This window comes from Anas platyrhynchos, chromosome Z, assembly GCF_047663525.1.
Source record: "Anas platyrhynchos isolate ZD024472 breed Pekin duck chromosome Z, IASCAAS_PekinDuck_T2T, whole genome shotgun sequence".
NCBI classification, from domain to species: Eukaryota; Metazoa; Chordata; class Aves; order Anseriformes; family Anatidae; genus Anas; species Anas platyrhynchos.
In genome coordinates, this window is record NC_092621.1 from 54149439 (window position 1) to 54174708 (window position 25270).

The 25270-nt window shown below is 46.3% G+C and overlaps 2 protein-coding genes across 6 annotated transcripts; one reads left to right on the forward strand and one right to left on the reverse strand.

Annotated features, from left to right (window-relative positions):
* The first annotated feature begins 191 nt into the window (after nucleotides 1-191).
* On the forward strand, nucleotides 192-12053 carry CHRNB3 (cholinergic receptor nicotinic beta 3 subunit). Of its 5 annotated transcripts, none has more exons than XM_038170712.2 (7): nucleotides 192-582; nucleotides 2277-2394; nucleotides 4203-4354; nucleotides 4927-4971; nucleotides 8207-8316; nucleotides 8516-9398; nucleotides 10445-12053. In XM_038170712.2, the coding sequence occupies exons 2-7, from the start codon at nucleotides 2352-2354 to the stop codon at nucleotides 10577-10579; spliced, it is 1368 nt and encodes a 455-aa protein (XP_038026640.2). In that variant the 5' UTR covers nucleotides 192-582; nucleotides 2277-2351; the 3' UTR covers nucleotides 10580-12053. The 5 variants fall into 5 exon arrangements, with proteins under 5 accessions (XP_038026640.2, XP_038026639.2, XP_038026643.2 ...); XM_038170711.2 differs by lacking the exon at nucleotides 192-582 and adding an exon at nucleotides 1238-1709; XM_038170715.2 differs by lacking the exon at nucleotides 192-582 and having other exon boundaries at nucleotides 1239-2394; nucleotides 8516-8778; nucleotides 8998-9398.
* A 2586-nt stretch (nucleotides 12054-14639) lies between these two features.
* On the reverse strand, nucleotides 14640-25054 carry CHRNA6 (cholinergic receptor nicotinic alpha 6 subunit). The gene is made up of 6 exons (XM_027446446.3): nucleotides 24413-25054; nucleotides 22680-22819; nucleotides 20904-20948; nucleotides 19713-19822; nucleotides 18604-19591; nucleotides 14640-15371 (listed from the first exon to the last, which is right to left on the reverse strand). Exons 1-6 carry the CDS (start codon nucleotides 24489-24491, stop codon nucleotides 15249-15251), a joined length of 1485 nt encoding a protein of 494 aa, XP_027302247.3. The 5' UTR covers nucleotides 24492-25054; the 3' UTR covers nucleotides 14640-15248.
* Nucleotides 25055-25270: the final 216 nt, after the last annotated feature.

The following is a 25270-nucleotide window of genomic DNA, read 5'->3' on the forward strand; positions in this document are numbered from 1 at the left end:
GCCCCCGGCACGGGCTCACAGTACACGGGGATTTGCACAGCGGATCCCACAGCACGCAGTGGGGCCGGGCAGCCGAGCCACGACCCCTCTGGGATCCCCAAAACCCCTCGGGACCCCTGGGGACCCCCCAGGACCCCCCGGGACCTGCGCCCGGCGGCTGCGCTGCCTCCTCCTGCCGGGGAGCGGAGCTGCGGCCGCACGGGAGGGAGGCAGGAAAACGCCTGAACGGCAGGCGAACGGGCAGGGAGAGGGGAAAGGAAATTATTTTCCCAAAAATACGGAGGAAAGCGGCGGCGGTGAGGGGGCGCCGCGGCGGAGAAGCGGGGATGCTGCGGAGCGGTGCCCTGGGGGGAAAGGGAGGAGGAGGAGGATGGCGAGCAGCAGGGGAGGGCATCGTGAACCCTCGGGGGGGACCTGCTGTCACACCGCGATCCTCCGAGAGCAAAGGCAGGTGCTGAAAGCTGATGGTGCGAGTTTCACCCCGAATTTACCGAATTCACCCCGTCGCCTGCGGGGGGCTGCCTCCCACGCTTCGCTGCCCCCTTGGTGAGATGGACCCTCTTGCACTGGGCAGCCTGCACAGTAAGTTCCTAAGGGAGAGTTTTGTCATACAAAGAGTTGCACTGGGCAGGATGAAAACATTTTGCACATTCTCAGCTTTAGGGTGGGTTTTGGTGTTGTCTGCCTGCCCCCTTCCAGCCGAACACCCTCTGTTCCCTTAAGTGAGCGTGAGAAGATGCATCCTTGCAGTGTGCTGTGGCCAGATGAACACACCTCAGCAGCGGGCTTGCAGCGGGTCTGGGTCTCACTACTAGGCTGAGCAGTCTGCTGGAAACAGGAACAGGGACAACAGAACAAGCTGCTCAGGACAGAGTCCCTCAATAGTGCTGCTGTTGTTGGGACGCTTTCTGCATTCAGGGTGAGGAAAGGCAGCCAGGATAGCAGCTGCTCCCCCAGCCCCACAAGGCAAAACCAGCAAAGCCATGGTGCTAACACAGTGCTTACAGGTTTCCCCTGAGGACTGTGAAGGTGGAGAGGGCAAAGCCACCAAGCTGCCGCAGGGTCAGAGGCAAGCCCCTGGCATCACAAGTCAGGTGGCGAGACACGAGAAGTTGCTGCTGGCGGCAACGTGACTTTGAACCACACTGGCATGACATCTTTTTCATCAGAGAAAGCCGAATAATCTGATAAGGCTACAGCTGCCTGTTATCAGTCCTCTGTGAGGACCTCAGCTGAGGCAAATCTGAATCGAATAACTTATGACAGTACCAAAATCCGGGCCTGGGTGCTGCTGAAATAGCAGGCTTCCCATATAAAAAGCAGCAAGCAAAAGTTCCTCTAGGTTTCAAATATGCGCTAGAGCATGAGGATAATCTCTAAGGATATAACAGCCTCGGTTTTGTTTGTGGCAGGCATGTAGGGAAACTGTGCCAGCACAGCGAGAGGGAGAATCAAAGCAGAGATTTATGTCTGGGTGCAGACTGAATGAAGTTTGCAACACTCTCCCTTAAACTTGAAAATGTCAGGGAAAAAGCTCCTCTGTAGGCAGAGATGGTGCGGTGACTTTACTTTGGGAAGAAAACCAGAGCTTTTGTGCGGCTGAAGATCCTGATACCCTTGGTGGAGAAGTGACTGGGGGCAGGGGGAGAAGAGCCCGCATCCCATCCGATATTGGAGATTTGTGGCTCCCGGAGGAAATTCAGCCCAAGGTGTCGCTGCCTTTGCCACACACATCACGTGTGGACACACACTCACGTGCCCTTCAGCTGAAAGTGTTTCTGTGCTGTCCCCTTCCCCCTAAAATCTACTTTTTAAGCTGTAAAACTGTATTAAAATTATAATTCGAAAAATGAATAAGCTAGGATAGGTCTTTAGGGATTTTGCCTGTTTTATCAGATCAGCAGATACAGCTGGAGCAAACAATCTTGCAGGCATGTGATCTGTCTTTGGGGCTGATCCGTAGCCTGGTTTTGGTTGTATTTTTCCCCCAGCTGTAACTGGCAGTGTAACAAAATGCTTTTCTCCTCCTTGAAAACCTTGCCTAGCTTCTACTCCTAGACGCCAGGGGCTGTAGCCACCCAAATACTGCCCCAAACACATCAGTCAGAGCTTAGGACCCAGAGACCCGTTTCAGGCTTACGGGACGTGACAGCTGACCGAAAATCAATGAAGTGTGCTTTACGGAGCGTCATAATGATGCAAGATGAAGCTCAAAAGGTGCCCGCTTGCCTTGCGGGCTCAATTGTCCGCCGTGGGTTTTAACCAGATTGTTTTAGCCCCCGACTAGGATGAGACTGATTTGCCTATGAAAACAAAGGACCATACTTAAAGGAAAAGCCACGGTGGTGCCCATGCTTTGCCTGATGCTCTGTGCGCTGTGTTTGACCCACTCAGGTAAGTGTGATTTTTTTTTCTTTATTCTTCCAAGACAAAATGCAGATTTTCAAGATTTTTTTTTTTCTTCCAGCCCGTTAGCTGCTGCTTGCTGTGATGAGGCAGACGCCAGTTTCTCCTGATCCCCTTCTCAGTGCTGCCAGGCTAGCAAGAGAGGGCTGTACCAGCTGCTGACTTTGCACTGCAGCCTCAGCCAGTTTGGCAATGGGGTTTTAAGATTTATGGTGTGACAGGGTGGTCACTGGGAAGTTAACCAAAGAACCAAAGCTCAGCTCTCACTGCTGGAGCAGGTTTAGGGGCAGATCTCCATCATCGGGAGTAATGCTTAAATGCCCCAGGTGAGACCATGGAGTCCTAAGTGTCCTGACAGCGTTCCTCAAGGGGCTTGCATGTTTGTATTGGCAGAGTCCCTATCCAGCCCTCCCTGTTCCTGCATTTGAGGGGAGCTGCTCCTGGCATGCATGGCGGTGAGAAAGGGGACTTGTGGCAATGGTGCTTTTTTTTTCTTTCCTTTTTTTTTTTTTTTTTTTTTTTTTTTTTTTTTTTTTAGTGCTCATGGCAATCTGCCAGGGAGCTCCAAAACTTTTACCCTCTCTATACTTAATGTGATAAATTCAGGGATACATCTGGCCTGCAGTCTGTGTCTGTTTTTCCAAAGGCAAAACTGCTCGGTTCAGTGTTTGCTCTGTGGCTTTATTTAACTTAATCACCAGACGAAGTATGATCAAAGGAGCTGCTAGGCTATTTTTTACCCTGATAAATCTTCCTTCCCATTAAAAACTTCTGCTTTTAAACCATCACCCTGCAAGTACTGAGGCTGTCTTATAAGAGCACTGATCTTGTTCCTTCTGCCTTCCTCCTCCTTGGTGCTTCTCAGGAGCACTTGACTCTGGCCCTCCCTCTGGAGGGGCCACAAGGCTTGTTCCCCTTAGGGCTGCTCCACCTCTGGTGCTTGCTGCTTGCTGTGTTTTGGCCCTTCAGCTGTACCCCCTGCAGGGCTCTCTTGTGCTCCCCCTCAACTGGGAAGAAGCAGAAATCCCAGTGCCTGCAGGATGGCGATGGGAGCACAGGGTCCTTGCTCCTGGTGGGACTGGCAGGGCACTGGTGGTGGGGAGCGAGGTGGGAGCAGGGCAGGGACGTGCAAGGTCCCCTGTGGCTGGTGGCAGCTCCTTTTTCCCCCGTGGGGACTGTGAAGTGAGGTGGGCAGGCCTGGCCCTACATGTGTCACCCAGCTCCTTTTGCCTCCAAGCCAGCTCCTTTTGCTGCTATCCCCTGGTGCTGCTGCCTTCCACCCCACAGCTGGGCAAACTCATCTCTTTCAGTAATTTTCTGCTGTCCCTTGGCTAACCCCAGGAGGGGTTTATGCTCATTGCCTCTTACCCTGGCACTGGGTTCTGCTGAAAACATCTGGGCTCCCGAGCAAGTGCAAACGAAGCCCCACAGCTCTGAAATGCCCACAGGTTATTGCTGCTGTTCCTAGCTACAAGCCAGGAATGTCCCCACAGTGACCAGCTTTCCCCTGTGGCTCCCTGGCTCTGCTATACTGCAGGTATCAGGAAAAAAATATAGGGGTAGCATTAATCAGGCTCTGTTTTTACTACTGAAGAGTGAATGAGGGCACCTGATGCTCTTAGCCTGAGGATCTCCTAAGGAATAGCAAACAGGACTGGGAAGGCATGCCAACTCATGGCAAAACACCACAGAAAACATAAACCTGGTGCAAACTCCTCACAGCTCTGTTTGCCCTTGCCCCCTGGCTCTGCTAAGGGCCCGTGTCCCGTCTCCAAGATGTCCCCTCTTTCTTCCAGGTGTGTCTGCCTTCATTTCGGTGGCTGAGAATGAGGACGCGCTCCTCAGGCACTTATTTCACGGCTATCAGAAATGGGTCCGCCCCGTGCAAAACTCCAACGACACCATCAAAGTCCTCTTTGGGCTAAAGATATCGCAGCTCGTGGATGTGGTAAGTGTTGTGGTGGGCTTGAGAAAGCCTCGCTTCTTCTGGGGAGGCCCAGTGGGCTGGTTGCCTCGTGTCATGGAGGGGGTAGGGATGGGAACCCCAGGACTTGTTTTATTCGCAGTGAAGCTGAAGGCCCTTCCTTTCCTGACCACTGCTCCTCGTGACTAAGGCCTCCTTGCATCAGATGTTCCTCAGAGTTTGTCCCTGGTGCCTACACCCTCAAGCTAATGAGGTGTAGGACGGGGGTGAGGAACTGTGGGGTTGGCTGGGCATTGCTCGCTCCAGGCAAGGCCTATCCAGGACAAATCCTATCACCCTGTGGGTGACCCAGGCAGCCCCAGGCTGCTGTCCACATCCTCTGCCCTCTCCTTTCAGGCTTTATTTGCCTGTGCAGGATCACATTTTGGCTCCTGCCTGCCCAAATGCTGCTGGGACGCCAGCCTGGCCCCTCTCACTGTCCAAGCCCTGCTGCCTCCCACCTCCTCAGCACCCTCCTCCATAGGGGGCTGAGACATCGTGGATATGGGACATTTCTCCTTTGATATTGCTGTCCTCTCTACCTTCTGTTGCCCTAGGATGAGAAGAATCAGCTGATGACAACCAACGTGTGGCTGAAGCAGGTAAATCAGACCACGGCAGGCCTCCCACCCTTGGCTGCAGGGCTGCATGAGGATGAGGGCCACCCCAGCCTACCACGCTGTCCATGACAAGTACAGAGCCCCATAACCCTGCCTTGAGTTCTCCTCTCCCTTCAGCAAGCGATTAAAGGGGCACAGAGGCAGGCAGTGAGCCTTCAGGAAATGGGGTACCCTCTTTCAGTGGCCTGCACCCCAGCTGCGGGCTCAAACCAGCTGATTTTCAGGGAAGAAACATCTCCTGGTACAGCAGTCACTGTCCACGGGATGCTGCCCGTGCCCTGAGGGACTATCTTGTCTCAGACATGAGTTTGGTTTGGATTACAGGGCACCAGTTTATTGACCTTGTGACAATTATTTTAAGTCTCTCAGACATATAAGCCCTATAAATGTGTCAGCTGATCCTAGGGAGAGGACATAAAACCCATAAACTCAAAATGATGCCTGGGGAACAGTTCCCAGGCTGCTGGGCTGGTGGAGGAGAAGTGCAGCTGAGTTTGTGTCCTCAGTCTGGTGCCTGTACCCCTGCAGTGAGTGCAAGTTTTGGGGCAGCGCAGGAGCCCAGGTGCTGTACACACAAAGATGGCAATCTCCCTCAGCGATGGAGAAGCAGTACCCCATCGAGGCCCAATGAAAGGCAAAGGGAGCAGAAAATAAGTGAGACATGGACACTGGCTTTCACACATGCAGGTGTCCCCCGGATAGCAGGCTGAGCCCTACATACCTGTGGCCTGACCCGGGTGTCCTCTTCTGGGAGCTGTGCCTTCCTGCAGACTTAGTGTGAACTGTTTCCACATGCAACCCAGTGCTCCGGGGATTATTAGAAAGTGCAAAAATAGCAGCTGGGAAGAGATGCCTTAAGCTAAGCAGAATTATTTTTCTCTTTTGGGTTGGGAAAAGTGAAAGAACACTCAAACAAACTGGAACTTTCTAATGACTCAGAGCTTCTGGTTCTGCAGGGGTAGGGAGCTCAGGGAAGTCTGCTCCTCACTTTAGGTGTGAGGTGGAGAGGGAATCCCAGTCATCATTTCTCTGCATGAGTTTGGCTTTTTTTTTTTTTTTTTTTTCCCCCCAAAAAAACAGCTTCTGAAGATGGTGGAACCTGATGCTGTGCATCGAGGCAGACATAAAGAGTACAAAGGAGCTTTTAGTAGCTGCTGGGATGTATCAGATTGTAGAAAGTAATAGCAAGAGTCAAGAGTCTGGGTCCAGTGTTTCTTGATCTGTTTGCTGTGGCTAAGTGCCTGTGTGACAGCCCAGGAGCTGGAGTTAGGCAAAGCTGGTGGAAGCAGAGAGCAGTGGAGGATCTGGAGCAGTTTGGAAGGCAGGGGGAGGAGAGGAAAAAGCCCTTTTGCATCTGGTGCTACAGTTCATGTCAGCATAGCCCGTGGGGAGATACCCATTTTAAACTGTTCAGCTTCAAAGTCTGCACGCAGTCTATTTTCTGCTCTAGTAAGGAGACACGCAACCATCTGCCTTGCAGACATGAAAGAGCACTTTAGCTTGGAGACAAATCAATGCAGGGCATGGGGGGGAGGGAGGAGGGCTGCAGATGTACAGATAACCCAGGCCAAGGGGCAGCTCCTGTTTGACTCCAGAGGGATGATTGTTTCCAGGTGGCTCACAGGGTGTTTGCCTCTGCTGTAAGCTAGCTGCCGTGGCCACTGCTGCCAGCCCTGGCTACCCCCTTGCACAGCAGGCGTATTTCCAGCCCAGGCCCCCTTGCACGTATTGCAGGAGGTGGCCAGTGTACACGTGAATCTGTGCCCATCTGACAGCACAGGCTGCTGGTAACATCTGCAAATCCTCATGAAAAGGGGAAAATCAATGCTAAAAGCGGTCCCTGCTGCTGAGGGTAAGAGCACTGAAGGCCCTCTCCTCTATTTCCACACCTGAACAGCTCCCACCCCTCCTTCAGCAGCAGGAGGACTCGGGATGGAGGGCTGAGCCTGACAGCTGACCCCAGCCTTTTGGGCAGCTCAGAGAGTGGTGGGTTCATCTCTTCTGGTGCAGGTAGCAGGGCCATTTGTCCTGCCAGGGTACCACCCTGGGCAACAGCCTCCTTGGCCTGTGCTTTGTGCCAAATTTTAGGAAGGCCCTACCAACCATATGCCCATGACCTTGGTCCCATCCCCTCCCTGCTCCTGGAGGAGATAAAAACTTGCTCTCGCTACACCTAGATCTCCACTGAGGCTCTGGGTTGCTGCAAAGGGCTGCAATAACATGTGGGTATGGCTGCAAAAGGCATGTGGAGCTGAAGAAGTGGGAGGGGAAAAGTATGGAAGGAGGAGAAGCAGAGAATACTGCTTTTTGGCTTGTCCTTAACTCTCAGAGGAAATTGCCCTGAGAAGGCCCCCAAATCCCTGGGAAGCTCTTAGTGCTGGAGCTTAATGGAAAGTGTTTTATCCCCTGCTTCATGGTATTGACCACAGCCTACAGCTCTCACTCCCCCTTGCTGCTGTTCTAGTGAGCAACTGAAAAGCCCCATCATGGACAGAAATCAGAGAGCTGATTTTCAGTGCAAATCTCCAGGTTGCTGGAGCCACTTTGCTGGGCTCTTCCCAGCTGAGAAACAAAACAAAACAAAATGAGTTCAGCACGATGGAAATGATCAGCACTCTCCTTGCTTTTACTTTTTTTTTTTTTTTTTTTTTTTTTTTTCAGCAAAATAAATCTCTTCAAGATTGTAACCAAATGCTTTAAAAGATTATTGCATTTTTTTTCCTGCAACAGCATGCAGGGTTTTTTTTGTTTGTTTTTTTTTTTTTTGTTTTTGTTTTGATGAATGAACAATGAAATGTTGGAAGGGACCATGTAATCTAGCTGATACAGATAAATGTCTTAACACAGACACCAGTATAAAAATCTTACACTTGACCTTATTACCAGCTGTTTTTCTCCCCTTGCAGTACAGAAGGGCTCAAGTTGCTTAGTTCCCCTGGCCAGTGCCATGAAATATCCATGGGAAAACCATCAGTGCTCTCCAGGAGTCCCCACCTGGAGGCTGTGTGGAGAGGCACGTGTTGATAGAGCCCACCTGTGGCTCATGAGGATTAATGTCTCCCTGCCATGCCTGCACAGCATCCTTCCTGCATCTGATCAGTGTTATGCCAAGCTCTGCCCATAGTGCTGGACAATACAGCCCCCCGAGAGAGGTGGTGGGAGGAGGAATGAGTGAGTTGGGTCTGGGTGGGCAGAGGAATCTTCTGTCTCGTTGCAGGAATGGATCGACCACAAGCTCTCCTGGAATCCAGAGGAGTATGGTGGGATCACCGCCATCCGTGTCCCCTCTGAGTCTCTGTGGCTTCCTGACATTGTTTTGTTTGAAAAGTGAGTAGCGTGCTGCTTGCTCCAGGCTTAGGCTAGAGCATGGGCAAGGCTTGTCAGCTACCATGGAGCTTGCATGTGCTGTTATAAAGATGGTTCTTTATCTGCATGTTGGCTTTCCTTGTGTGGAGCTGTGAGGAGGTAGGACCGGGGCAAACACAGTCCTGAACTTGGTGCTGTTTCTTCCTGTCCACCTCCCCAGTGCTGACGGGCGTTTTGAAGGCTCCCTGATGACCAAAGCCATAGTGAAGTACAACGGAGTGGTGACCTGGACGCCCCCAGCCAGTTACAAGAGCTCCTGCACAATGGATGTGACCTTCTTCCCCTTCGACAGGCAGAACTGCTCCATGAAGTTTGGGTCCTGGACGTACGACGGCAGCATGGTGGACTTGATTCTAGTGGACGAAAATGTAGACAGGAAAGACTTCTTTGATAATGGGGAGTGGGAGATCTTAAATGCCAAAGGTATGAAAGGCAACAGGAAGGATGGGCTGTACTCCTACCCGTTTGTCACTTACTCCTTTGTGCTGAGACGCCTTCCACTCTTTTACACTCTTTTCTTAATAATCCCTTGCCTGGGACTGTCTTTTCTAACTGTCCTGGTGTTTTACCTGCCTTCAGATGAAGGAGAAAAGCTTTCCTTGTCTACTTCAGTTCTGGTCTCCCTCACTGTTTTCCTTTTAGTGATTGAGGAAATAATCCCTTCTTCCTCCAAAGTCATCCCTCTGATTGGTGAGTATCTGCTCTTCATCATGATTTTTGTCACCCTCTCCATCATTGTCACCGTCTTTGTTATCAACGTCCACCACCGCTCCTCGGCGACCTACCACCCCATGGCTCCCTGGGTTAAAAGGCTCTTCCTCCAGAAGCTGCCGCGGCTGCTCTGCATGAAGGGCCACGTGGATCGTTACTCCTTCTCGGACACCGAGGAGAAGGAAGCCACCTTGAAATCAAAGCTGCCAGGGAAGCAGAAACACAGGCAAGCAAAAGATGGAGAGAAGATGGTTATTGCCTTTCTGGAGAAGGCAGCCGATTCCATTCGGTACATTTCCAGGCACGTTAAAAAGGAGCACTTCATCAGGCAGGTAGGTGAAGGGAGGGCAACGAGGGGTCACAGCTCCCGTGAGAGCCGTGACTTCCAAGCCCTTTTCTTTTCTGCATGCCTTTCTGCTTGCCTCTTTCTCCTGCATTCCTCTGAGGCATGTCCTGGGAGCTTTCCCACATAGTTTCTGTGGAAATGCATTGCTTTGAGAAGACCTGTATGTTGCTGTGGGAATCCTTGCTTTTCCCAGACACGAGGCCACAACAACCTGTCCTGGAAGGATTCCTGCCTGGGTTTTTCTGAAAAATGTGTGCATGAACATTGTACCTGGTGCAAGTGTAGGACATCCAAGCAATGCACCCAGCAGCACATGAACAGAGAACAACTCCTGTTAGCACCCTCCTAGCAAAAGCCAGGGCTTTGTTCAAACAGTATTGATGTCTTTGGCAGAGAGATTAACAGTAAATCAAAAATGCAGTATGTGAGTGTATCTTGTCCATGACCAACGTCTTCTCTTTGAGGCTTAAATCATTAAAAAAAAACAAACCAAAACAGCCCTCCCCTGAATTGCTTTTATAAATAGCTCTTCCATTTATGTGGGGTTGTGCCAGTACTCACAGTGCAGAGTCTCCCTCCTGAATGCACGCAGCCTGAGCCAGCAGAGCACTTAAGCAAACACAAGCCAACGGGACCACTTGTCCTGGAAGCAACATCCGAATCAAAGTGCTTTGCTACAGCCAAGTCCTTGCTCGCCAAGGGAAATGCAGTTCTGTTAAAAGAAACCTAATTCATTATAAAGCCATCTTCAAGCTTGAGCCTGTAAGCTTTTATCTGTGCACTTAGCTAAAAGCTTTTGCACAGCCTGAAAGAAGTCTGATTATTGTGTGCTAATACTACAGAAATGCTTCGGTGTTTGAGTGGCTGGCAGGTATGGGTAATGAAAAGGAGATCCATGTTGCCTTCAGGCTATGGAGCACCACAAAATTCTGGTTTAAAAGCCAGATTTTTGGAACTGAAATACGTGTAGCAGTAACAACAAAGTACCAGGCTCATTGCTGTTTCTGTTTCTTCTCCCTCTCTCCTCCACAGGTTGTCCAGGACTGGAAATTTGTAGCTCAAGTCCTAGATCGGATCTTCCTGTGGTTGTTTCTGGTGGCGTCAGTGACAGGTTCAGTTCTCATCTTTACCCCTGCGTTACAGATGTGGCTGAACAACACTCTGTAGAAAATGCTCCCACGCTAGCATACCGGCACAATGCCACGGGATGGTGGTGTCTTTGGGCTTGGTCTCTGGTGTAGAGGATTGGTCTCTGGGAAGCAAAGGCAAGAGAGAGAGAAGGTGATGGTAACGGGCACTGACTGATGCTTTCTATCTTCATGCAGCTGTAATGGTTACAGTCTTGGCTGAGATCAGAGAAGGGCTTGGTGAGCAGCTGGATACTAAAGTGAATCAGTGTTGCAGAACTGGGTTATAAGCATTTTAGTAGTAGCTTGGTTATGTTATAATCATGAGCCAAGAATATTAGTTAGAATTGAAAATAGTGCTTCTGGCACAACTATGCTTTGCAGGCAGTTGTTCCAGTTAAAATATGACTTCATAAAATTGTTGTAGGAACACTAGTCAGTACTCAGTCTATCTACATTTCCAAGTTAAAACCACAAAGTCCCTACGGATTGCCTCCTGTACATGTTGGAAATGGCAATCACAAAGCATATGTGTTAGAAAAACTATAAATACCTTTTAGATGGGATATTCAAGACCTTGACACTGTGGCCCTACCTTGCTTCAGGATCAGCTCAACCCTGGGAGAACTTACAGCTCTGCCCACTTGCCACCAGTCTTTATATCATGCACACTTTACCTCTCCTCTTGTCCATAAGGAATTTAAGTATTAAGTATTCACATTTTTTTCTGATGCTCTCTAATATTCCAAAAGGCTGAACAAGTAATGATTTTCCCCATGCTTCACATTTGGAAACTATGATTCCTGCACCTGCAGGTTCACAGGACTGGAAGTGGCAGATCATCAGAAGTATATCACATAGAGGAAAGTGACCATGCTACTCCACATGGCAACAGTGATCTTCCTAAATAATTTTGTTGGAGGGGATCTTTGTCACTGTGTGATCATTTGTGGCAAATGAAGCTTGTGGCTGGTGCAGAAGAGGAGTTTCTCCTGAGAGCTGTGGGGTTGGGAGGGTACCAGAAAGGTACATCTTTGGGTGTTGGCTTGTCCATGTTTCTCAGCCAGTTCAGAATTTCATTCCTCTGAAGCATTTAAAAGGGATTTTTCTGCTTTATTAGAAACAGCTCTCCAAAGTGTAAATAAGACATGACAGAAAATGCACATGTGAGGCTCTCACCACTTTCCCTGGGGCAGAGCTGTGCCATCGTAGAGTCCTTTAGAAAATCCCTCTCAGAACTTGCAGGTGTTTTCAAGGCTAACAAGGGGTTTGGAGATTTGTTTCTCAAGAATATGAATGCGAGTCTGTTGCTAAAGCTTTAGCTGTCCCTGAAACTTTCTCTCTAAGGGTGGAGGTTAGAAGGTGCTAAAAATATACAAGGATGTTCTCGTGCTTGGATTACATGTGCTCACCAGACCTCTGTGAGCTAAAATCATCCCAGCTTGTTTTGCCACTGCAGAAAGCCTTGTTTACCTGTGCAAACATCATTAATAAAGCTGTGTTCAGTAAATGATTCCTGGGGTGAGAATGCTTATATATTGATGCTGATCTTATTCCTTGTTGTTGTTTGTTTGTGTTGCTAGTCTAGCTTTCAGCCCACTTCAGAAAAGTCTTGTCTCAAATCTATTCAAATACAGGATTTTGCATGTTCTTGAAAAGCACTTGTGAATTTTACTTGTGTGTGTGTTTGAGGGGGAAGCATTCAGAGCTGGTTATTACATTGCAGGAACCTAGGACAAACCCATTTGGTTTAGCATATGCAGAGAGATGTCTTAATATGGACACTGGCATAAAAATCTTACACATTGGGTTTATTAGCAGCTGCTCTTCTCTCCTCACATTGTTCAGGTCACTTTGTTCCCCTGGCCAGTACTGGGAAATACCCATTGGAAAACTGCCAGGAAACTCTTCTTTCCTGTATTTATAGATTCCTGCCCTCAGTTAGTGATGGGTTTCCCTCTGATTATTGCCACCAAGGGGTTGCCTGTTGGCCATGGCATCCTCTCCTGGGCAAGAGCTTGTCCTCTGGTCCTCCTAGTATGCCTCTGGGACTGCTGCATTTGTAGCTCCACTGTTCATTATTCCTTGTTCTGATTGTTTCTGAGCTTCCCTGAATATTTTTCTCTCTGGCCCACAAATGCATTCAGTGTGTCCCACTAAAAATACAACCAGGGAGGACGTTTGGGCAGGCAGGAACCTCTGACGGGTTCCCTCCTTCTGCTCCCTGTGCTCCTGCCTGTGCATGACAACATTCCAAATTTAAAACCTTAAAAGCAAACCCAACCCTCTGCCTTATCGCTGCCTCAGAGTGTGACATCTGGATACATAGAAGGTGATTTGCGGGGACTCAGCACTGCTTTCAAAGCGCTTTTCACAGTGCTTTCAAAGGCAAATTCCCAGATGTGAGCACTGTCAGGTGCGAGAAATGAAGTTGTGTTTTTGCAGTGGAAAATTCCACTAACCTGGCATATTCAGAAGTGGTTGTGCAGGCATAGCAGTGGCATGCCAGTGGGGAGTATGTTAAGCAGATAAGGAGAAGGTCCCACTGCCCCAAAATAAGGATAGCTAAGAAAAACAAGACAAACAGTGCAAAATCAGTAAAAACAAACAAACAAACAAAAAATAACAGGCCTTCTGGTCATGAGAGAAGAAAGGAAAACAAAAGGAAAAGGAGAAATCAAAGGTTGGTCAAATAAAATTGTACACAGATGGTGTAGTAATAAGCATTGAGTAGTTTGTGAATGTGTAGTGCTCAGCTGATGAGGCAACGGAAGGAGTCAGGTGTGTTAGGGGGACTCCTAACAGGGGTTGGGGAGCTGGGCAATTACGCCTTGACCAAAAGGCAGGGATTTCACTAAGGTCAGCTTGCTGGCTATGGGGTGCAAGCTGCCATGCCTGAGACATCAATGCAGTTCACGTTCACACATCTTATTTTAATTGCCTTATGGTCATAGGTTGCAGCAGCGAATGCTGGAAGGCAGATGTCTTTCCTGCAGGAAAGAAGCTTTCACGCTCAGAATGCAGCTTTCCTCTTCAAAGCCCCTTTCTTTCCCCTTCCTCCCCTTGCTAATTAGGGATCAATACAGCAAAGATAATTTGGTAGCACATCTAAACACATTGTACAGAAGTGGGCTTTAAAAAAAAAATACAAATTCTTCATGAGAGCATGTTCCAGGAGTGATATTTAATTGACTGGCCAATAAAGTAAAGTGTGGTTGTTCATACATCTGTCAGCCACTACATAATCGTGCAACATGCAGAGGGTTCACAGAAAAAAAAAAAAATGTTTTTCTTCTAGAAAAGAGTGACTTGACATATTTCAAACATTGGACTGAGACAGTTATATTCCTGTCATTGCACCGTTACCTCCACTGTGCATTTCAGTCCCATTGACTTGGATGGGAATGGTGCGTCTTAGAGAAGAATCCTCCTGTGCACAACCAGCAGGGATCAAAACAGAGAAGGGACCTAAGGGTAAATTGTCCACATAATTTAGGAACCACATCAGGTGCACAGCTACACAGTACTTTAGGATGAAGCGCAGTGGGACTGGTACCTGGTTGCACGGGAGAAACCCCAGCCCCAGAGAAGTGTCCCTGGAGCTGTAAAACAGATCACCCACACGAGACTGACCCGTGAGGAGCTGTCAAAGGGAAATCTGCTGCAGAGCCACTTGGACCAAATTGCCTATTTATGCACAGGTTTCATGACAAACAACCTTCTCCTGATATGGTGTGTATAATTCAAGTTGGTCCTGGGTTTTAGAAATCCAGATCAAACCAATGCTGTTAAGCCATTACTGTCTGCGATGAGTAGCTACCAGGGGACAAATGCTTCTCTAGAGGGCTTATGTCTGAACCTGAGCAAGCACGAGTTTTCACAGCAGACTCTGTGGACTGGGACCACTGTTGGGCTGCTGTAGGAAATCCTGCTGGTCCTCACCACAGGATTTGATATTCAAAACCAGGAAATAAAGGGGACCTTGGTCACTTACGAAGGTAAGCAGCAGGTGAACTAGTTTTCAACAATCTTAGTGACATGTAGATTTCAAATGTGGATGCATTACTCTGCATCAACTCTGCACATATTACAACAACACATATTTGATTGTACTTTTATTTGGATTTTTGTCTGCCCTGTCACAAGGACACAATGAAGAGCATCTGTGCAGTCAGTACAGCTGTGGTATCTCATCTAAGCGCCATGCTGGAGGCTGGGTGTTGTACAAGGGAAGAAATACAGAGGAAACACAAATTAAGTCAGTGCTGAGGAAGAGTTGTGATCAGGAGAGAGCAGCAAAACCAGGCAGAGCCATTACTCTTCGGGTGATACACTCAGAAGTGCCTGAGCTGTCCTGACGCCCCCCTGCACCAAGGCCGAGGGAGAAACTCAGAAACTTCACTCTGCTTCTGTGGTCCTCGGTGCAATTACTCTTGCTGATCTGACTGAGAAAGACAGGCAGAAACTCCAAAAATCCCATCCTTTCTGCCTTAGCAAGACCACATGGTCATTTCCCATTTCCAGCCCTTTTCTCATTCTGCTTTGGGTTGGTGCTTGCACAAAGGTCTCTTTGCTTCTCTCCTCCCCACTGGGGCTGGGTGCTGAGAAGGGGCTGAGCACAGGAGTGATGTAAGTGGAGGGAAATTTTGGGGTGGTTCCAGACTGAAAGTGAAGTAAGAACAAAAGTGGATAAAATGCACCAGATCAAGTTATGTATCTGCTATTAGTGGCTGGATAAAGAGCCCGGCAGTCCCAAACACACAAAGGATTATAAATACCCAGAGAAATACTCTGTCTATCACCATAGCTACGTATTTCCAATCATCTTCCACCTGTAATAGAAAAGAAAAAAAAAGGAAAAAAGATAAACTACATGTAATATAAAATTTTGAGTTGACATTATTTGGTAGAAATGCCCCTTTTGCTTTTGTACATGGGGAAGGACATGCATACAGGCAAGAACATTGCTTGTGGTGTTTATAGTTGTTGCAGTGTCTTTAGAGGGGCTGATTTACTATCCATATTTACCAATTTTGGCTGAGAACATCAAACACTGTCCTAGCCTACTGATTATTTCTAAGTCTTCAGGTGTGTTGGCAAGCCATGGCTGTGACTGAGATGGCAAATAGGACCCGGTCACTTGGTGGGTGCACAGTGAGCTGATATCACAGCAGGCTGAATCACCACAGCTACATCTTGCCAGAGGATCCTCTGTGGCCTGATGGCCCACACGAGAGACAATTTACTGTTCTGGCCTGATTTGCCCCCCTCTCACTCCAGTTAGTCTCAAATGACTCGTCAAAGGGGACAAATGGACTTCAGCAAAGCGAGCGCCCTGACTGAGCACAGCAGTGTCATCTGCTACGCAAGCCAGAGTGATTTTTGTATCTCTCCGAGAGAGACACCCTAGAGCCGCACTCAGTGAAGTTGCTGCCCTTTGAGCTGTACCTGTGTGTGAGGACTACTTCAGAAGAGCCTTCACTCATACAAAACTAGCAAGTGGTTAAGGGTTCTCTGCTGAGGGGTCTTCCACTCTCCCAACTTCTTGGTGTTTTCCTCCAAAAGGCTGCTGCTTTACTTTTTGTGAAAGAAAACACAGCAAGAACTCCTGATGCTGTAAAGGTTGTCACAATTTTTAAAGGGCTTTTATTTGTACAGGACGTGCACAACAGCACCCATATGGCTTTGTTTTTCTGGATGAAGCAGAAGCAGAATGCAGAATCACTTCCTCAGTGCTTACCTGACAACAACCACCCCTCACCCCCCTTTTTTTAACAAAAAGAGGATTTTTCCCATATTAATAATCCCGCTTCTGATCCTTAGCATGCTTTGAAAGGTAAGCTACAGAGCTGCTGACGCACAAGCCAGACTAAGAGTACAATTGCATGTGGCAGAAGAGGTTTGCAAAATGCAAATCAGCATAACTGGCAGTGAAAGACTTATCGGGAGCTGTACAATCGAAGTGGCATGTTAGTTAGACTCCTTCACACAAAGTCTCCTCTTATTTGGAATGCTGAATACAGTGCATGGGTATATATTATGCTGCTGTGGCACTGAAAACAGGGCTGAAACTTTGGGGTCTAGCAAAATATTTGGGGTATAGGGTATAGGCACTAAGCAAAGCTCAGTTCAGTCACTGCCTTCCTCTGTGCTGACCAACTCCTGTCTTTTGCTTTGGGCTCACCCATGAATTCAGTCACCAGTCCTCAACAGTAGCACATTATTCAAAGTTATGTACTTCGTTTTCAGATGAAACCTCTTCTGGACATTTTTCAAGGGGGAAAATGATTTTTTTGGGGTTGCATTCAAGTTGCATAAATTTGTACTGATTTCTAATAAAGACTTTTATAGAAAGAATGTGTGTGAATAATTTTTTTCACAAAATGTCAGCGTTGTTCTATAGGACAGAAATAACAGCAGTATTTCATTTTGAAATGGATTTTGCCTTCACATAGCATCTAAAACCTTCAAAAGCAAATGCAAGAATTTAATGACAGATCAAAGGTAAATGTTTCCTTCAGTTCAAAGCTCTTCAAAAAAACATCTTGAAGTGTCAGGGAATTTTTATTCCTGGTGAGGCCTTGGTGGGTGTGTGCGTGACAGTCTTTCTTGGAGCTGCTTTTAGTTGCGTGTTTACACCTGAGGAATTGGCCCTGGATTCTTAAGATTCCAATGTGCATCACTTTCTATGACAGTAATCCCAGGCAGGATGAAAGATTTATAACCTCACACAAGCTAATGCATTAGTTCAAATGCCAAATCTATTTTTTCTTTTTAAATCCCCTCTCCTTTTATTTATTTATTTAGGTCTGGCCTTATTCATCTGATGTCTGCTTTTATTCAACTGTCCACCGAAACCAAACTTTTATTTCAAAATGTGGTTGCCATGCCATGGCTGGAAATACCACATTGCTGAAGCCACAATTAGTCAAATCATAAGAAAGAGAAGAGAAGAGAAGAGAAGAGAAGAGAAGAGAAGAGAAGAGAAGAGAAGAGAAGAGAAGAGAAGAGAAGAGAAGAGAAGAGAAGAGAAGAGAAGAGAAGAGAAGAGAAGAGAAGAGAAGAGAAGAGAAGAGAAGAGAAGAGAAGAGAAGAGAAGAGAAGAGAAGAGAAGAGAAGAGAAGAGAAGAGAAGAGAAGAGAAGAGAAGAGAAGAAGAGAAGAGAAGAGAAGAGAAGAGAAGAGAAGAGAAGAGAAGAGAAGAGAAGAGAAGAGAAGAGAAGAGAAGAGAAGAGAAGAGAAGAGAAGAGAAGAGAAGAGAAGAGAAGAGAAGAGAAGAGAAGAGAAGAGAAGAGAAGAAAAGAAAAGAAAAGAAAAGAAAAGAAAAGAAAAGAAAAGAAAAGAAAAGAAAAGAAAAGAAAAGAAAAGAAAAGAAAAGAAAAGACTGAACCTAAGTGTTGGCAACAGCATTTTGAAAGCAATATCTACCAAACATACCACTAGCTGTGAACAGTTCTTTTCCAGAAAAACAAAACAAAACAAAACTCTGTGCAGCTAGACAAGCCTTGCTGTTCAAAAAGCAGTTCCCAAATGTATTTGTTCCCTTGCTAACACAGAAAAGAGGTGTCACTGCTCACCAGGGCTGCAGAGTTCATGAGCCCCAGAAGAGCAGTTCCTTCTGAGGAATTACAGAAGTAGAGCTGGAAGGCTCTTTGAAAAACCTCACCTGATCTGTCTCCTGCCCCAGGGCAAAATCAACTCTGCCTGAACCCTTGCGGATCAAAACTCATTCCTCATGACCCCTACAGCAGTGGCTCTTCTTACCCCGAAAGTTGTCCACACGTCTAATCTACAACTGCCTTACTGCTTGAATTATCCACCATAGACAGAGGAGGAACAGCTGAAATATTTTTTCTTGTTCCATCCACAGTGGGTTATTTGGCTCCTCCCCTTTCTGTAGCAAACTTTGACCAATGCACGGGTCCCCAGATTTTCTTCTCTAGACACAACTCTGCTACCCTTGAGCTGGTCTCTCTGTATCACAATTTTCTGCCCTCGCTTGCTGTTTTCTTGTGGGATGCTGCAAGTGTGGCCTCGTGCCCGCCTCGGTGACAACCTCCCTTACCTCTTTGGTTTCATTTTGGGACCTCATGTTCTCTGCGATGAACTGAACGCTGCTAATGACGTCCTTCACTTCTGGGGAGTACTCCGTGTACTCTGCCATCCACTTCAACGACTGGTGGCTCAGTCGTCTTCTTTTGGTGGTAGTGAGTTCAGCCGCTTTATCACAGTGACAGCACTGCTGCTCCTTGTGTAGTTTGCTATCTTTGTGTTTGCTGTGCTTTGATTTGCCCAAGGTACTGGCTGATCCTTTCTTGGTCTTTCTGGAGATGCTTTTTTTCTGCTGTTCCAGAGGCCGCTGCATCAACAACACTTTAGGCAGCAGGCTAAGAAAGACGTTTTTTACCCATCTGGGCATTGTGTGTGTGGTTGGAGTTCTGTAATGTATATTCAGGACAAACACGGTGATGACAATTGATAGGGTCACAAATATCATTGTGAAGAGCAAATATTCTCCTACGAGGGGTATTACTAAAGAGGTGGACGGGATGGTTTCTGTGATCACCAGTAAAAAGACAGTCAAGGAAAGCAGCACAGAGATGCAAAGAGTCACCTTCTCACCACAGTCAGATGGCAGGTAAAAAACCAGCACTGTAAGGAATGAGATGAAGAGACAGGGAATGATCAGGTTTATGGTGTAAAACATTGGCAGCCTTCGAATATAAAAAGAATATGTTATGTCTGTGTAGATCTCTTCACAGCAGTTGTATTTGATGTCATGTTTGTAGCCAGAAGCATCAACTATTTCCCATTCACTATTTTCCCAGAAGTCATTCATGTCTACTTTGGAGCCAATGATCAGAAGATCAATTTTGGCTTTGTCATAGGTCCATGAGCCAAATTTCAGTGAACAGTTCTGATGATCAAATGGGAAAAAGGTAATATCCATAGGGCAGGAGCTTTTAAAAATAGCTGGTGGGGTCCAGGTGATCATTCCGTCATAGCGAAGGAGGGCCTTGGTCTTGCCTTCAACTTGAAAATCCCCCACAGCACTAGAAAGACAAATGAGGAAAAGAAAAGAAAAGAACCATGAAGGAAAAATAATGTCTTTCATGGATATTGCAAGATACTACTTTTTAGTGAAAGGGTAAAATGGAAAATTGTTCATCATACTTATTGTACAAGACAATATCTGGTTTCCAAATTTTATCTGCGGGTACCCGAACAAATTCAATTCCATCGTATTCTTTGGGATCCCATCGCAATTTGTAGTCATTCCAAATCTAAAAGAAGAAAGGAAAAGGATTTTAAAACCTGTTATCAGCAAGTATCTGCCTCACAGATCTTCCTCATAAGTGACAGGACATGATAAGGACTGAAAGAGAAGCATGTGTAGAAGGGGACAATGATCTGAAAAGACAGCAAGTCCATGAATTGGAGAAACACTAGATATCGGTGAGTGCTGTCTGCTATCTCCTTCTCTGTGGGGAGCTGGGAAATCAATAGCTACCAGCTGCTGACAAGCTGAGATCTCTCCTCTGGGTTTCCACATCCACATGCAGCAATGTTATTACCTCCCAAGCTCAAACAGGAAACTCAGGCCTTGCTGCTGCTCTTACTAGAGTGGAGCCTGAAGACTAAAGGAGACCAGCATCTGGGTGAGAAGGGAGCTGCATACACACACGGACAGGTAGCCATGGCCAGGGGATGTTGCTGGCTCTAGAGGGGCAGTGAATTACCATAGGGATGCCCAACAGCTCGCTTTCATTGCTATCTAGCGCCATATCACTGGGCCATGCTCCAAGTTCTCCCAGTCTGCCCTGAAGGTCTTGGTTGTAATTACAGGAGCTTTTCCAGAAAACTTTGTGTGGACCACAAGCAGGTGCTGAAGGAAGCTGCTTTTGGTGGAAGATGGCTCGTTTCTCTCAGCAATTTAATTTCTTTAAGGATCTTTGTTTATGTATGAGTACTAAAACCAACGGGAGACATGGAGGCACGTAGCTTTTGCTCAAAAAATGTTATGGTTGGAGTCTTGAATATGGAGATGACCTAGGATTGCAGAGACTCATATTTAATCGCTCCTTAAAGTTATTAAATCCAGCTCAAATATAGCTAAATTTCCCGGATGAACCAATAATAGTGAAGTTGGAGGAATACAGCAGATATGAAAGCCGGAAATGCAATTTCTTGGGAATAAGAATAAAGAAATAACTTTTTCAAATGTGAGTTTAGTTAATATAACTTCTTGTTTTTACCTTTAAATACTTACTACAAAACAAGCTCTTGTTCTGTAGCTCTGACAAGGTAACACACGTTTCATCACATTAATGCAAAGTACATAAGAAATAAAATGCAATCACTTACGTGTCTAAGCCACAAATTGGTTTCCATAATCTGATTGACTTCATCCTAGAAAGAAATACAGACATGCACATCTTCACTCATAAATCACTTACCGTATGCTGAGATGGCCACAACTTATTCTGATAAAAATGGAAATAAGAATTCTGCATTAACTGGTACCTGTGACTCTCAGGAGGATCATAGGCTACTTCTAGGGGCTTTGTGAAAGGTAAATATGCAGAGCTAGCCAGTTTTCAGGGGAATTACCTATTGTACACAGACATCTGCAGCTCTACTGAATAATTTGTAAGGCCTTACTGAAAAATTATGCCACACATTTGTGCGTGGCATACACCAGTGTGCCTGGGGCCTGAGTAAATGGAAGACAGAAATCTTTCAATTAACCCTGTTACTGTCAGGGGAGAAAGAGTGTGCTGGTGTCCATGTGTTTCATTGGATTCAGTTTTCAAAAGGCTGTTTACATAGCACAGTACTGGTCAAAATTCAAGGAAAATGACCTCTATGGTGCAGTTCTTGCATTTCTATGCAAGCTGGAGAGCAGATGAACCAAACCTGCACTAAGTTCAGCCATTTTTGCACTGAAAACTTGTGTTTATGATCACTTTCTGCTATCACCAATCAGCAATGAATAATGAAAGAGCTGCAAGAGGCACAAATATATAAAAAAAAATGGATCCAGTTCTAAGAAGTCTTCAGCCTAAAGGTAGTTTGAAAAACTCAGATTACATAAATATATGAATGCAGGGTGGCATTTGCAAAGAAAGTATCTGTGAGAATACTGCTTTGAGTAGTTCTTAATAACTAAACTTGCAGGATTAAAACTTCTAAGATATTTACAAACCAAAAGGTAAAGAAAATGCTGAGAATTTTCAGCTCTGAACACAGAAGACTAAGGACCAAAAAATCATGACACTTGAAAAAAAAAATTAATTGGTTTACTTATGATCTTCCATTTATTCATTTATGTATTTTGAAACCTGTCAAGTGACATGTAACACTGAAACAAAATAATTGCACCAAGGAATTTCCACAGGTGAGAGCTGCCTCCACCAACTTTTAATGCCTGCACTTATACTCTCAAGATACCTTAGCTCTGTCACCCTGGCTGCTCCTCACTGCTTGTCTGTCACGTCATTATGGACTCAGGAACCCCCAGAATTCAAACTCAGCCTCTGAGTTCATCATTTGGATGATTTACCCCACAGAAGGGCGCATGGATGAAACAAGGCCAGGACTTGCTTGCTATATGGTGCACCCCAGATCACACAACACATACCCAGCTCCATGCTCCAAACCAGTAGCTTGTTCATCCCTTATGTTATTTTGAACCAACCAAACTGAATGAAAAAAAGCATGCAAAAAATAAGATTTTGTCTCTCAGGATGACTAGGAAAAGACACAGACCCACAGGAGAACTGGGCTGCTCATTACACAGCACAGACACAACCGGGTGTCTCTGGAGTGGGCTGGCTCTGTGCAGTGGTCCTGAACATTTGGCACGGCTGCTGCAGATGCCAGGGGCTGCTGCCTCAAGCAGAGGGATTTGACATGGCAGAGAGAAGGAGCCAATCTGTACAGTTTGAACAGCTTCTTTGAGGAATTGAAGTGACTCGGCTGACAGAATGGCAAACGTCTCATCATGCACACATATGCACAGCCGATAACGTCAGCTAACAGAGCGGGAGGTGCAGCTACTACAACCATGTCTGCTGTTTAGCACTTTGTGTGTTTGGCATCCTTGCCCAAATCTCAGCAGCCTGCTGTAGTCAGACTTACCACGTTTGTAAGCTGGGTAATGGCCAGCTCGAAATGCACTGTGACAGGATCAGACACGTTTTCCACCGGCCTGATGAACTGGTTGTAGTGGGTGAAGAGTTTATGAAATAGGCGTTCCTCTGATTCGCAGGCTGCGTTATCTGGGTTCATAAAGACAAAGAACAGGTACTTCAGAGGTAAGGATGAGGAAAGGATGTTAAATAACATGCTACTCCATGCTTTATTTCTGGTTCCTGTGCACACCACTGTGTATCAAGACACAGAAGCTTCCTTCTGCTCTGAAGGAAGTCCAGCTCTTTAGTTCTGTGAGAAAACAAAACAAAACAACACAGGAATTTTGTAATACAGAACTGTTCTTTGGGAAGAAACAGATTAAAACTGTAATGTCAATCAGTACAGGACAGGCTGGATGGCTTAGCAGGAAGGAGGTGTATGAAATCTGCTACACCCCAAATCTGATATAGCTATTTTCCTAATGCTCAAGACAAAAGGTTTAATTGTAAATGGAAAGATTAAATTGTGTGAGCTCTGCCGACACCAGCTCAGAAAACGACTTTTCTTCAGTGATTTTGCTGTTTCAACACACTGCTATAACTTAGCACCTTCAATCCAAAATAGGACACAGGGGCCTGTAACTCAACGGACGTCCTGTGGGAAGGTGCTTAGACTAAACATACAGCACTGTGTGCATGCTTGGGCCACTCTTCCCTTTGTTTTGGAAAAGGACATTTCTGCCTCTAAGGTAACACAAAGCAAGCTCAGATTCAGGGGATTATCACAATTAAAAACTGAAATGCCTGTTATTGATGACTTTCATTTATGAAAGAAAATTGTACTAAAACTTCTATGACTTGATGTTTTGTTCCATCCTTTTTGCAACTTCTAGAGAAGATATATGAATGTCTGCCAAATTTGGTTGTTTTTATGTTGTGCATTGTGTATTTCAAAAAGGGAATTTCAATTTCCTTTTCAGACCTCATCGCTATGCAGTGCAATGTGACGAGAAGTACCCTACCATGGGGAAATGAGTTTTCGAACATAATATCACGACTAAAGCCACCGAGCCCAAAATCATGTTTCCTTTGAAATTTTCCAACTGGCTTCTTAGCAGACATGAGCTTTAAAATAAAACACCAGAAACAGACAAGTATTTAGGCCTTTCATTTTTATAGGTTGGTAGCAGATCCCCATTCTGGTGATGTTGCTTTAAGACAGTGCCTTGTGCCCTGCTAGTGCAAACACTGTAATTCACAAAGGTCTTGGTCTCTCTCCTGGTGAGACTTTCAGAAAAGGTGTTGTGACTTAAAAGCAGAAATCCTGCTGAAAGTCAGTGAGATCTGTGCATAGAAATCACCCCAGCACATTCAGCAACAGATCACAAACAACAGAGAACAAAATATATTGAGTTTTTGCTATTGAATGTGTGCATACAGAACATGCAAACATTTAACTTGCCTTATTTAAGCAATTGCAAAATTCAAGCATCAAGCAAAAATACAAGAACTCATTTTTGTTCTTTGTTAGAAACAGTTTCTCTGTTAGTTATCAGACTAAAATGAAGAGTTTTACACATGAAGACTAAGGTTGCTTTAGCTCTGTTAAAATATAAAATGTTACAGGTTTCAAGACAGGAATAACTGGCAGAAGCTTTAAATTGAATTGATTCCAGGGAAACAGAAACAAGAGACAGTGACTAGAAAATATTTTAAAGACTAGCATCAGAGACAGCCTACCTTTAATCAAGGATGTGACCATGAATGCCCACACACCAAAAGCAGGGTACCACCGAGACAGCCACCTCTCGGGATGCATTGCTGGAAGCAGAGCAGACCTTGCTTTTGAGGAGAGAGGTCTGGAGAAACCCAGAAACAGACAGCAAGAAGACACAGGAGCCCCTTGGATGTTAAGTACGTGGTGCAATGATGGATTTCAGTTTTGCGTTTGCAGCAGACTCTGCAGTCTGGTAAGCAGAGCAAAGCCTGGCAGAGTTGCTCCTACTATCAGCAGGCAGGAGAGCTTTTGCTGTGCAGAGAGGGGAGCCGGAGCATCCTATCAGGTGACTTTCACATCTCCAGTCACCCGCACCCTTGCCTCTGGGGGAATGTGTGAGAGTGCAGGCGAGGGAGGGAAGGGGAGACGCAGGGCAGCCGTGTCTGTGGAGTGTGTGTGTGGGGGAACCCATCCGTCCCTCCACGTGCTGCTTCAAAAAACCCTCATCCAAAAGCAGCTGCTTGGACTGCTGTGTGGTGCTCACCTGAGTGAGTCTGCTGGGATACACAGAGATGAAACAATTTCGCTTTATTGCAATTCTGCAGCAGGAGAAGTGGATGCACACCTCTACCAGAAAACACCTGAGCCTTGAAATCCGAAGAGCATCGTGTGAGAGAACTACCTGAAAGCATTCTGTGTCAATAAATCTAAGAAAAACAGATTTATTTAGACCTCTGACAGGAGCAACTAGGTGTGCTAAATTCTTTCCTGACAGACAGGCCAGCTCACAGCACCTATTTTCCTATGATTTTGGGATGTGTGTGCGTGCAGTGATTCCTGAGCCAGCATCTTGCTAGTGTGGAGGCAGAGCAGTCAAATCA